This window comes from Ruditapes philippinarum, unplaced genomic scaffold (genome assembly GCF_026571515.1).
Source record: "Ruditapes philippinarum isolate M1 unplaced genomic scaffold, ASM2657151v2 ctg1042_1_1_1_1, whole genome shotgun sequence".
NCBI lineage: Eukaryota > Metazoa > Mollusca > Bivalvia > Venerida > Veneridae > Ruditapes > Ruditapes philippinarum.
The window spans coordinates 87,334-100,404 of record NW_026853694.1 but is presented as its reverse complement, the minus strand read 5'-3'; the positions used below and the strand labels follow the sequence as shown (position 1 = coordinate 100,404).

At 36.4% G+C, this 13,071-nt stretch overlaps 1 protein-coding gene across 1 annotated transcript in view; it reads right to left on the bottom strand.

Moving 5' to 3' along the window:
* Positions 1-727: 727 nt before the first annotated feature.
* Positions 728-13,071, bottom strand: part of LOC132737560 (nucleoporin NUP188-like) — a 63,821-nt gene continuing 51,477 nt past the window's right edge. The window contains exons 41-47 of the mRNA XM_060724861.1: positions 11,621-11,695; positions 10,803-10,927; positions 9,826-9,904; positions 8,097-8,228; positions 4,148-4,230; positions 2,819-2,948; positions 728-1,831 (exon numbers count right to left, since the gene is read on the bottom strand). Coding sequence (XP_060580844.1) covers positions 1,631-1,831; positions 2,819-2,948; positions 4,148-4,230; positions 8,097-8,228; positions 9,826-9,904; positions 10,803-10,927; positions 11,621-11,695 — 825 coding nt within the window. The 3' untranslated portion in view covers positions 728-1,630. The remainder of the gene's footprint in view (positions 1,832-2,818; positions 2,949-4,147; positions 4,231-8,096; positions 8,229-9,825; positions 9,905-10,802; positions 10,928-11,620; positions 11,696-13,071) is intronic.

Genomic DNA, 13,071 nt, shown 5'->3' with positions numbered 1-13,071 from the left:
TGGAACCACTTGCAAATGCTGCATACCAAATATCAAGAGGCTGTGACAAGTAGTTGCTATGAAAACTTTTACGAAAATTTCCTACCATTGGCCATTAATGTCGAAAATTTAACCAAGTCGGTAAAAAGGAAGTGGATGAGCGACAGACCTGAAATCGAATCACAAGGTATGGGACCAGCTGTAAATGTAGTATGCCAAATTTGAAGAGGCTGTGATAAGTAGTTGCTGAGAAAACTGTCATGAAAATTTCCTGCCATTGACCAGGAAGTGGATGAGTGACAAACGTGAAAATGGAACGCTGTGTAAATGCTGTATGCCAAATTTAAAGAGGCTGTGATATATAGTTGCTGAGAAAAACTGTGACAACAAAAATTTCGGTGCAACCACGGATTTATATTACATATAAATCCGTGGTGCAACCTGCCAAAAAAAAGAGTTATTGTTTTGTCATCATCACACTCGCAGGCTTTGCGTTACTAACGTCACTCAGAAATGACGGTACAAGGCGAATCCGCCTACTGCTAAAGCGAAAAGGTGTGGTGCAATACAGGAAAATGTTCCACGAACTAGTATAATCTGTTTTTATAAGAAAATGGATTGACCTAAAACGTCCTGATTTTATCAAAAACATATGTCATTCAGATGTACTTCGAGCATTTATGTTTGAATCAAATCAAGTTTAAACAGAATATATCTTCCATATTCATAAAGAGTCAACAACATAAAATGAATTCCTTTTTTTATTTCCAGAAAAAATAATTACTAAGTTTTCCATCAAGATAAATTGACTGGTAAAATTAAACTTACAACATTCATTCATTCATTCATACTAAATGACACTAATTTTAATTCAGAGCAGTTGAATTTCCATGTTGTTCTCCGTTTTTGAAAATTTATATTAAAACATAAAATTCAGGAATAACTGGAAAACAACATTTTTTTTTCAAATTTCATAATACTTCAACATGTATGTAACGTCGCTTTTCATTGGATGACCGGGCAGCTTATTATATAACAATGTATACACTGTTGTTGTCAATACATAGATTAATTTTCATCTTGCCTTAAAAAGGACACTTGCTGTACATAAAGATTGTTCACATCCTTTATCACTGTATACTTATATAGAAACGATTATTTGCAATATAACTTTAATTATATACGGCCATATAATTAGTCAAAAATCTTTATTACTAATAACAGGTACGTATATTAACGTTAATATACGAACCTGCTAATAAATATATACATATATACTCCAAACATGAAAAGTTTAATGGCCTTTACATCCTGTTTAATTCACAAACATGGATTATGTATACAATTTGGGCAAATGCACCATTTGTCACCATAGTGCAATAACTGGTTATTTCCTATTAAATTTAGAAGGATGTAACCCATTACTGCACTTAGATGAAAAACTGTCTTCTATAATTAAGTTTCATAACAAAATCTTACAAAAAAACACACTTATTCACAAATTTACATTACAAAAATAAACGCAGCATTCCAGAAACTATTTAAATATTCATTTAAAGGAACACAATAGGTGGCATGAATCTTTCTCTTCTTCAAAGTCAGCACAAGTCTAAAAATAAACTTCGTCCTGATTGGTTTAAAAACTGTCCAATCACCTTAGCACTTGCTTAGAAAACTCTTGCACCAGTCTAAAAATAGCATGATCCTGATTAGACAAGAATGTCTGTGAGATGGAACGACTAAGAGTGGCTCCCCCTGGTGACTGAGTTCTAGGGCTTATCTGGGTAGTTGGTGCAGGGGATTGTGGTCCACCACGTCTTATGTAACGCTGGATGCCAGATAAAATTGAATTCTGAAATGGGTAAGAAAATATTTGTATAATTATTTGTATGATAATTGGCCTATAGATTTACATTGTATGTGAATTTAATTCATCACTGTTTGTAGAACATGAGGAGGAACAGTAGTGTTGGGAACGAGCTCTGGACTTGTGTTCTAGAGGTCATGCTCTAAAATCCCGCATGTGGAGAGACTCTCTTTTAGCTTCCTTAATCCAAACTGGTGCGATTACTGGTTAAGACAGCTTCGGAGAAGAACAGAAGAATGCGTCATTAGTTAAAGTAAAGCTTAAGAAGTCTATGCACCTGGAATCTACTAGGTTTTAACTATCATGATTGGAAAAGATATGCCAATCTATACAAAAATCATAAATCACAATTATTTTATTGTGTAAAATGTCCTTAAAATGAAAAGTGCCTAAAAGCTTTAAACAAAAAGCAGGCTAAGATTCCCACTTGATATTGATTTTCAGTTAAATACAGACATATGTACTTCTCTGTGTTATTTATTTCAATATTTTATCCATTTTAAATGGCCCACTTTATCCAAGTTATATTTTCGTTTTCTTTTTCATTTTTAGAGCTAAAAGACCTCAGTGGAGCTAATTTAATTTTATCCCAGAAGATTTATAAATCTTAACACTGGCTAGCTTTATAACTTTTCATAGACTTATTCAATGATACCAGTCTATATGAAATAATAATTTGTATAAAATCCTTTATAAATTCTTTATAAAACTGCCAGTTTGAAATTTTGCTTTTCATTGGATAATCATGGTGTTTATATAGTTTTATATACATACATGTAGTTACTGTCAATTTATGCAAAAATCTCATTTTTTTTCTTTAAAAAAGGAAGTTCGCTGTATTATAAATACATTATAAATATTCCTGACAGGTTAAATGACCTAGCAGCTCAGGCTGTATTTCAAAACCCACGTTTATATAGGGTCATACAACCTGTCAAAAATCTTTATTTTTTACTTAAAAATGTAAATTACCATTTCTGTGCCAAGTTCTCGTTTCAGAAGCTGTTTTTCTCGGGGATGAACACTGGGGTCCTTTAGATACAGCATTCCTTGAGACATTGTTAGATACAGGGCGTTTTCTAGAACAAACATTACCAGTGACCTGAAAAAAACACTTGATAATAAAGATATATAAATTAAAATATTACTAGTGACCTGAAACAAACAATTGACAACATATATTCAAATGAAGAAAACAGTGGTGGCATGGCCGACTGGTTAAAGTGTCGGACTAGTAATCTAATGATCGCTACCTGCATGGGTTTGACAAGTCCTTGTTTCCTTGATCAAGACACATTACCCTCATTTCTATTTGGTTTCTTTGTTTTTTTATTGGGTTTTACGTCACACCGACACAGTAAAGGTCATATGGCTAAATTCCAGCTTTACTGGTGCAGGAAGACCTAGGGTGCCCTTTTGTGCATTTTTTCAGGCACAAACGGGCATCTGAGAAGAACCACCGACGTTCCGTAAGCTAGCTGGATAGCCTCCTGACATGAAAGAATTCAATGTCCCTGCCGGGATTTGAACCCACAATGGTGAGGGGCGAGTGGTTAGAAGTCAACGACCTTAACCACTTAGTCACAGACCAGTACTGTTTGGTTTAAGGAACACATTCGAAAGTGTGTCAATAAGCTTATAGCTACCTACACAGTCAAAATAAAATGAATTCTGTATAAACCAATAAAGAAAACTTTATTAGTGCCTTAAATCAGACAAATGCTTGCAAACTGACAGTTGGCCCTGTAAATATGTATAGAGCCCCATAAAAAGTTTGCCTGCTTATTTAACTGACCAAACTTATCAATGAGACCAACATACTATTTGAGACCAGATTTGCAAAGTCCCTTTGGTGGTCTCATAAGCGCAATTTTACTGGACTATTTTCAGAATATTGTGAACTTAGGAACAAAGGTGTTTTAATTTTTGATTTTCAACATGAAATACAATATTTCAGCAGCAAGTGCTGAAGTTTTGGATATTCTATTGCTTACTCTGCAAATGATTATAGCAAGTATAAAAGGTCAGGTATTGCACTCTTTATGTTTATATTTTCAATGTCAATATTCTGAAAATGATACATTAAAATATTACCGTTTACATAAGTTGAAATAATTTTAATTACTTAAATATAGAAGAAACATGCATTTATTGTTGATAAAAAGGCGACTGGTTGTTTGACAACTACTGAACAAAGAAAAAAACTGAATCAGGCATTCTTGGGGCCTTCTTGGTTTGATGGTGGTCCGGTTTTGGTGGTCCCGACCAGAAGGTGTTAAAACAATTCACTGTTCCACTTACTTGGGAACATGTTGACTGACACTAGGTGTACTAACAGCCGTGGCACTACTCTCTTGTCTCTGTGGTGATTTACTACCATCCATCTAACAAAAAATAAAAATAAATGTTACTAATTAGTGCATTCATTGCACAGAGGACAAAGGGTCAATTATAAACTTTCCTCTTTTTTGCCCCCAGATATGTATTGTATGTAATGCCAGATGACTGTTTCCAAGGTGTCAACCACTAATTACATCATAAACTACTAATCACACCATCAACCACTAATCACATCACTAACCACTAAGCACACCATCAACCACTAACTACATCACTAACCACTAATCACACCATCAACCACTAATCACGACATCAACCACTAATCACACCATCAATCAGTAACCACACTATCAACAAGTAATCACAAAATCAACCACTAATCACACCATCAACCAGTAATCACACCATCAACCTCTAATCACACCATCAACTAGTAATCACACCATCAACCACTAATCACACCATCAACCACTAATCACACCATTAACCAGTAATCACACCATCAACCACTAATCACACCATCAACCACTAATCACACCATCAACCACTAATCACACCATCAACCACTAATCACACTATCAACCACTAATCACACCATCAACCACTAATCACACCATCAACCAGTAATCACACCATCAACCAGTAATCACACCATCAACCACTAATCACACCATCAACCACTAATCACACCATCAACCAGTTATCACAACATCAACATCTAATCACACCATCAACCTCAAATCAAACAATCAACCAGTAATCACATCATTAACCAGTAATCACACCATCAACCTCTAATCACATCATCAACCAGTAATCACACCATCAACCAGTAATCACACCATTAACCACTAATCTTATCATCAACCAGTAATCACACCATCAACCAGTAATCACACCACCAACCTCTAATCTCACCATCAATCTCTTATCACACCATCAACTAGTAATCACACCATTCAACCTCTAATCTCACCATCAACCTCTAATCACACCATCAACTAGTAATCACACCATCAACTACTAATCACACCATCAACCTCTAATCTCACCATCAACCTCTAATCACACCATCAACCAGTAATCACACCATCAACCTTCTAATCACACCATCAACTCTGATCAAATCATCAACCAGTTAATCACACCATCAACCACTGATCACACCATCAACCTCTTAATCACATCATCAACCACTAAGCACACCATCAACCAATAATCACACCATCAACCTCTGATTACATCATCAACCACTTAAGCACACCATCAAACAATAATCACACCATCAACCACTTATCACACCATCAACCACTAATCACACCATTCAACCACTAATCACACCATTTAACAAGTAATCACACCATCAACCACTAAAGCACACCATTCAACCCACTTATCACACTATCAACCACTAATCAACACCCATCAACCACAAATCACACCATCAACCACAAATCACACCATCCACCACTAATCACACCATCAACCACTAATCTCACCATCAACCAGTAATCACACCATCAACCATTAATCACACCATCAACTACTAATCACACCATCAACCACTAATCACACCATCAACTTCTAGTCACACCATCAACCAGTAATCACACAATCAACCTCTAATCACCCCATCAACCATTTATCACACCATCAACCAGTTATCACACAATCAACCACTTATCACACCAGTGGATTTATTGAAGTGTTATGGGTTTAACATTGCGCCAACACAGTATAGGTCATATGGAAATATTCTAGCTTTTCTGGTGTGGGAAGACCTCAGGTGCCCCTCTATAATTATAGGCATCTGAGTAGAACCACTGACATCCAATAAGCTAACTAGATAGCTTTCTAACTTGTAAAATTCCGAAGATGCTGGAGTGACTTAAACCTTAAACAGCAGTGAGAAGCAAGGGGTTTGAAGTCTATAAACCTTGACCACTCACCACAAGAAAGAGAAGAGAATTTTAACATAACAGCCAATAGGTATTCCACATACAAATATATTGAGTTTTAATACCATTAGTGATTTAATCATTAGCCGGCAGGTTCAACTCATAAAACCAAAGTAAAACAAGTTCAGCCAAGCCAGCTTATCCATGCTAACTTATGGTCTTCTGCACAGTTTACTATGAAGTCAATATGTAATCAATATTTTAATAAATATAACTAGAACTATCACTAAATGTGATTAATGCCCCCACAAGACTGCTTCGGAAATGAGGATGTTACTAGTAACAGAATACCTTGTATAAAAAATTGAAATATAAAGTTATGGTTGTGGGCAATTAAAGATAGTTGTGGTTCTTATATGTTGCATTTCCTTTCAATGTGGTTGGCCATTGATGAAGTTTAATTGAATTACTCTGTAATAAGTCCAGAAAGACAAAGAAAAGGAACAAAGGGCAATAACTCTATAAATACTGAAGATAGAGTTATAGTGCTTGTGCACTGCACTTCCTCTTATTGTGCTTGACCATTGTATGAAGTTGTTTTGAATTCCAACCAGTATGTTTTAAGTTATGCTCCTGACAAGGAAAAGTATCAAAGGGCAGTAACTCTATTTTTGTCAAAATGGAGATATGGCTCTTGTGCACTGCACTTCCTTTTGATGTCCTTGACAACTGTAATTTTAAACTATGCTCTGGACAAGGAAAAGTAACAAAGGGCAAAAACTCTGTAATTAGTCAAGATGGAGTTATGGTTCTTGTGCACTGCACTTTCTCTCAATGTGCTTGACCATTGTATGAAGTTATATTGAATTCCAACCATTAGTCTTCAAGTTATGGTCCGGACAAAAAAGGCAATGGAAAAGCAACAAAGGGCAATAACTCTGTAATTACTTTAGATAGAGTTATGGTTCTTGTGCACTGCACTTCCCCTTATTGTGTTTGACAATTGTATGGAGTTGTTTTGAATTCCAACCAGTAGTTTTCAAGTAATGCCCCGGACAAGGAAAAGTTACAAAGGGCAATAACTCTGTAATTAGTCAAGATACAGTTATGGTTCTTATGCACTGCACTTCTTCTCAATGTACTTGATCATTGTATGCAGTTATATTGAATTCCAACCATTAGTCTTCAAGTTATGGTCCGGACAAAAAAAATCAATGGAAAAGTAACAAAGGTTAATAACTCTGTAATTACTTTAGATAGAGTTATGGTTCTTGTGCACTGCACTTCCCCTTATTGTGTTTGACAATTGTATGAAGTTGTTTTGAATTCCAACCAGTTGTTTTCAAGTTATGCCCCGGACAAGTAAAAGTAACAAAGGGCAATAACTCTGTAATTAGTCAAGATAGAGTTATGGTTCTTGTGCACTGCACTTCCTCTCAATGTGCTTGACCATTGTATGTAGTTATATTGAATTCAAACTATTAGTCTTCAAGTTATGGTCTGGACAAAAAAAAGCCATGGAAAAGCAACAAAGGGCAATAACTCTGTAATTACTTTAGATAGAGTTATGGTTCTTGTGCACTGCACTTCCCCTTATTGTGTTTGACAATTGTATGAAGTTGTTTTGAATTCCAACCAGTAGTTTTCAAGTTATGCCCCGGACAAGGAAAAGTAACAAAGGGCAATAACTCTGTAATTAGTCAAGATAGAGTTATGGTTCTTGTGCACTGCACTTCCTCTTAATGTGCTTGACCATTGTATGTAGTTATATTGAATTCCAACCATTAGTCTTCAAGTTATGCTCCGGACAAGGAAAATGCAACGGACGTCTGGACCGACCGTCCGCCCGCGCGACCGACCGACCACCGGGTGACTCCTATATACCCCCCCCAAACTTCGTTTTTGGGGGTATAAAAAGTTTCCCTCAAAATCATGAATGGTTTAGTCCAGATTGAAATATGGACAAGTCCATTTAAGATACTTAGTGCAGTAAGGGTTTATGAGTTACCAACCTTGGTCAAAAGGCGGAGACCCACACTGACACATGACAACATGGTGCCAAAAGTAGGTGGGGTATCCTGATCTGCTGGTGGGGTACTGAATCCAATGGCTAGAAACGGCTCATACTCACCAACGTCCATGTTCTGAAACATGAAAATATAAACATGACTTTATTCCTATAAAGTTACTTCGGTTGAGGTAGGGAGACATGCATTTCAAAAGCCTAAAAGTTTACTTTTCCAAAATTATCCAGATAAAAGACAAGAGGGCCATGATGGCCCTGAGGTCGCTCACCTGTATATAGGCCCCCCTAACCCCCACCCCCAACGTTGCAGGGCCAATTTAACCCAAGGGCTTTTATTTGCACAAACTTGGTAGACTCCCATAAGAAGATGTTTCATGCTAAACATCTAAGCTATAGCTCATTGGGCTTTTTAAAAGAAGATTTTTTTAAAGTTTTTACTATACACATACAGTTAAAAACAATGACACCCCTAGAACCGGGCCAGTTTTGACCCAAGGGCTTTTATTTGAACAAACTTTGTAGACACTTACTAGAAGATGTTTCATGCTTAATATCTAAACTCTAGCTATTTGGGTTTTTTCAAAGAAGATTTTAAGTTTTTGCTATACACATATAAAGAAAATCAATGACCCCCTGAGGCGGGGCCAATTTTAACCCCAGGTCTTTTATTTGAACAAACTTTGTAGACACTCACTAAAAGATGTTTCATGCTTAATATCTTAACTCTAGCTATTTGGGTTTTTTTGAAAGAAGATTTTTTAAGTTTTTGCTATACACATATAAGGAAAATCAATGACCCCCGGGGCGGGGCCAATTTTGACCCCAGGGCTTTTATTTGAACAAACTTGGTAGACACCCATTAGAACATGTTTCATGCTAAATATCTTAGCCATAGCTCTTAAAGTTCTTTAAAAGAAGAATATTTAAGTTTTTACTATATGCATATAGGGAAAATCAATGACCCCCCGGGGCGGGGCCAATTTTAACCCCAGGGCTTTTATTTGAACAAACTTGGTAGACACTCACTAGAAGATGTTTCATGCCAAATATCTAAGCTCTAGCTCTTATGGTTTTTTAAAAGAAGATATTTAATTTTTTTTCTTTTGGTTGCCATGGCAACCAGAGTTCTGCATGGAATTAAATTCTTTGAACAATTTTTAAAGGTGACCACCAAAGCAACATTCCTGTGAAGTTTGGATGAAATTGGCTTAGTGGTTTATGAGGAGATGTCATTTAAAGTAAAAGTTTACGGACGGACGCCAGACGGACAGACGGACGCCGGACGAAAAGCGATCACAAAAGCTCACCCTGTCACTTTGTGACAGGTGAGCTAAAATAATCCAAAATGGTCTGTTTTTCCAAAGTGTCAAATGAACAAATTTGCTAACTGGTTGCCTTTGCTTTATACAAGACTGTTTGTATAAATTCAAGAGACAGACAAGGAATTTTAAGACAGACAAGTGCAAATGTGGCAAATTTTATTTGATAAATGTCATTTCTCATACTATTTTCACTAAAAATTTCATTCTTCAAAAAATTCCAAATCTATTACAATTTGGGTCATAATTTCCCTTATTTCACTAGTTGCATTATTTTCAAAATGTTGAAAAAACAAAATTTTATCTTGCAAGCATGAAATGGAATGTTTCTTAACTTATTACCTCTACATTACAATGCCCGAAAAATGTGACAAAATTGTATCAAAATATCTATACCTGATCCACCAATATTTGTACAAGGTCTGGACTAAATTGACGTAGAGCAACAAAACATTCCCCTAATACCTTCAGCATACTGCAATACACAAAACACATCAGATTTCATTTACTTTATACATTTTTACATAAAAGTAATTTTCTGTTGCAGTAAGATAAAAGGAGTCCAGGTGTTTTCCTAGCCATTTTAGGCAAAAAGTATCTTGCCTAGTTTCTAATACTAAAGAATAGGACTTGAACCCTCTATGCCTGGGTTGTGCAGCAGTTATCTTAACCAGCTTCTTTAAGACTATTAATAATTCTGTATGCAAGTAGCGTACTTGAACCAATCTAGTCTGCTTCCTGGGAACAAACCAGTTCTGGTGTCACACAACAAATAAAAAAATATGCTTGTGACCTAAGTAGGGCTCAAACCCAAAATACTTTGATTACGGACATATTATAGGGATCTTACACAGGCTGCCAGTAAAGACCGGAATATCCTGCTTGATGGTAACTGTTAATGGCGGTAACGAGGCTCTGCCCAGTTTCCGCTAAACAGTTACCCAAGAGCTAGATATTACTGTCTCTTATGACAGCCGGTGTTTGATTGTTTTTCTTGCACATTACATATTAATAATTGGAAAGAAAGGATGAAAACTAATACTTTCATTTGGCCCTTTTTTCTTTTGGGAGCGTATCAATTTACAACTTCATTCAAAACAGCAAAATGACATCATCCTAACACAAAACATTCATAAAAGGTGCATAGATAAGATGTCATTTAAAGCATGCGACTTATCTTACATTGGGGGCGTAAGACAGGATTTTTCTAGCACTGGTATAAACATTAGATAATCCTCTCTGATATGCAAGAAACGTTAACTATTGCTCTCCTTGACTTTGCAGGTTTGTCATTTCCAGTAAAAAAAATACCACAAAGAAACATAAACACCACAAAGAAACATAAACCCAAAGAAGAAACTATTTTCACAGACCTATGTTGTACTTGTATATGCTGTACAGTAGGACTGTCTATATCCTCGGTGGAAGCCTGGTGCTGTAAGCAGGGCAGCGGCAACCTCTCAGCCACGCCCCTCTCACGCTGCTCTAGCCCTTGATGCTAAAATCATACAAGAGTTAATATAATCATCATTTAGATTCTATTAGTTCAATTGTTTCATATTATTTCTTTGAGTCTATATCTAACCAGTTTTGATGACACATTGGATTATACTTAGTATATATGTCACACAAGAATGACTGTGACATAATAATGAATGTGATACAAGTATGTGTGTGACACAAGTATGATTGTGACACAAGAATAGTGACACAAGTATGAGTGTGACACAAGTATGTGTGTGACACAAGTATGATTGTGACACAAGAATAGTGACACAAGTATGAGTGTGACACAAGTATGAGTGTGACACAAGTATGAGTGTGACACAAGTATGAGTGTGACACAAGTATGAGTTTGACATAAGTATGATTGGAACACAAATATGAATGTGACACAAGTATAAGCATGACATAAGTATGAATGTGACACAAAGTTTGTGTGTGACACAAGTATGTGTATGACACAAGTATGAATGTGACACAAGTATGAGAGTGACATAAGTACCAGATTAGACATCAAAACAGAATTAAATTCTATCATAGTATTAAATATGTCATTAACCTACTATAAGATAATAATTTCAATAAACCAAACTCTTAACATTTTCAATTGTATTTATTGTTATAATTAAACATCAACCTATTTTACAGGAAAGAACATGCCAACTACCTTTATTTAATCATGACTCACCTCTAGTATATACTGTAGGTACCTGGGACGTATCAGTAACGATACAAATGTCTGACACATATAAAGAAGGCTCATCTGCAACAACAAAGACATGGTAAAGTGAATTAGTCTAAAATGCAAGGTATGTAATACTATAAATGTTTATTGTTTAATTGGGTTTTATGTAACACTGACAAAATATAGGTCAAATGGCGACATTCCAGCTTTACTGGTGGAGGAAGACCTCAGGTGCCCTTCCGTGCATTATTTCAAGCACGAACGGGCACCTGAGAAGAACCACCAACGTTCCATAAACTAGCTGGATAGCTTCCTCAAATGAAAGAATCCAAAGTCTCTGTCGGCATTCGAACCCACAGCGAGAGGGGCAAGTGGTTTGAATGCAACAACCTTAACCACTCGGGCACAGACGCCCCTCTATAATACTATAAAAAATTATGTTGACAATATTTAGTATCAGAAATAACACCAATACCACAAAGGAAATACATATATTGTCACATTAGTGCAGTAATGGGTTAAGTCCTTCTAAATTTAATAGGATTTAACCAGTTATTGTACTAAGGTGACAATATGAATTTTATTGGCTGGTTTGAGATAAACTAGAACTGCCACTATGATGGCGTGAATACCCCCGCATACCACTTTGTCAGAATCAACAGTGGCCATTTAGAGCTCAAGGACAATCTCCCTGCCAAATCTGAGGTTACTAAGCCAGTGCATTGCTAAGTTATGTATTCTACATGCTTCAAATGTGAAAATGTCAAAATCAATACATTGCGGACAGGACATTTACTTTAGCAATTGAGAAGAAAAGCTTCTTTTTTTTTTGTCAAGGTCCCTGTGACCTTGACCTTTGACCCAGTGACCTCAAAATCAATAGGGTCACCTTATAGTCATGATCAACATCCATGCAAATATGAAGACTGTGGGTCATAGGAATCTAAAGTTATTGGGCAGACAAACTTTTTGAAGTCAAGGCCCTGTGACCTTGACCTTTGACCTGGTGACCTCAAAAATCAATAGGGGTCATCTACTAATCATGACTAACCTCCATTCCAAATATGAAGACTGTGAGTCAAAGGAATCTTAAGTTATGGGCGGACAAGCTTTTTTGAAGTCAAGGCCCCTGTGACCTTGACCGTTGACCTGTGACCTCAAATCAATAGGGGTCATCTACTAATCATGACTAACCTCGATGCCAAATATGAAGACTTGGGTCAAATGAATCTTAAGTTATTGGGCGGACAAGCTTTTTGAAGTCAAGGCCCTGTGACCTTGACCTTTGACCTGGTGACCTTAAAATCAATAGGGGTCATCAACTAATCATGACTAACCTCCATGCCAAATATGAAGACTGTAGGTCAAAGGAATCTTAAGTTATTGGGCGGACAAGCTTTTTGAAGTCAAGGCCCCTGTGACCTTGACCTTTGACCTTGTGACCTCAAAATCAA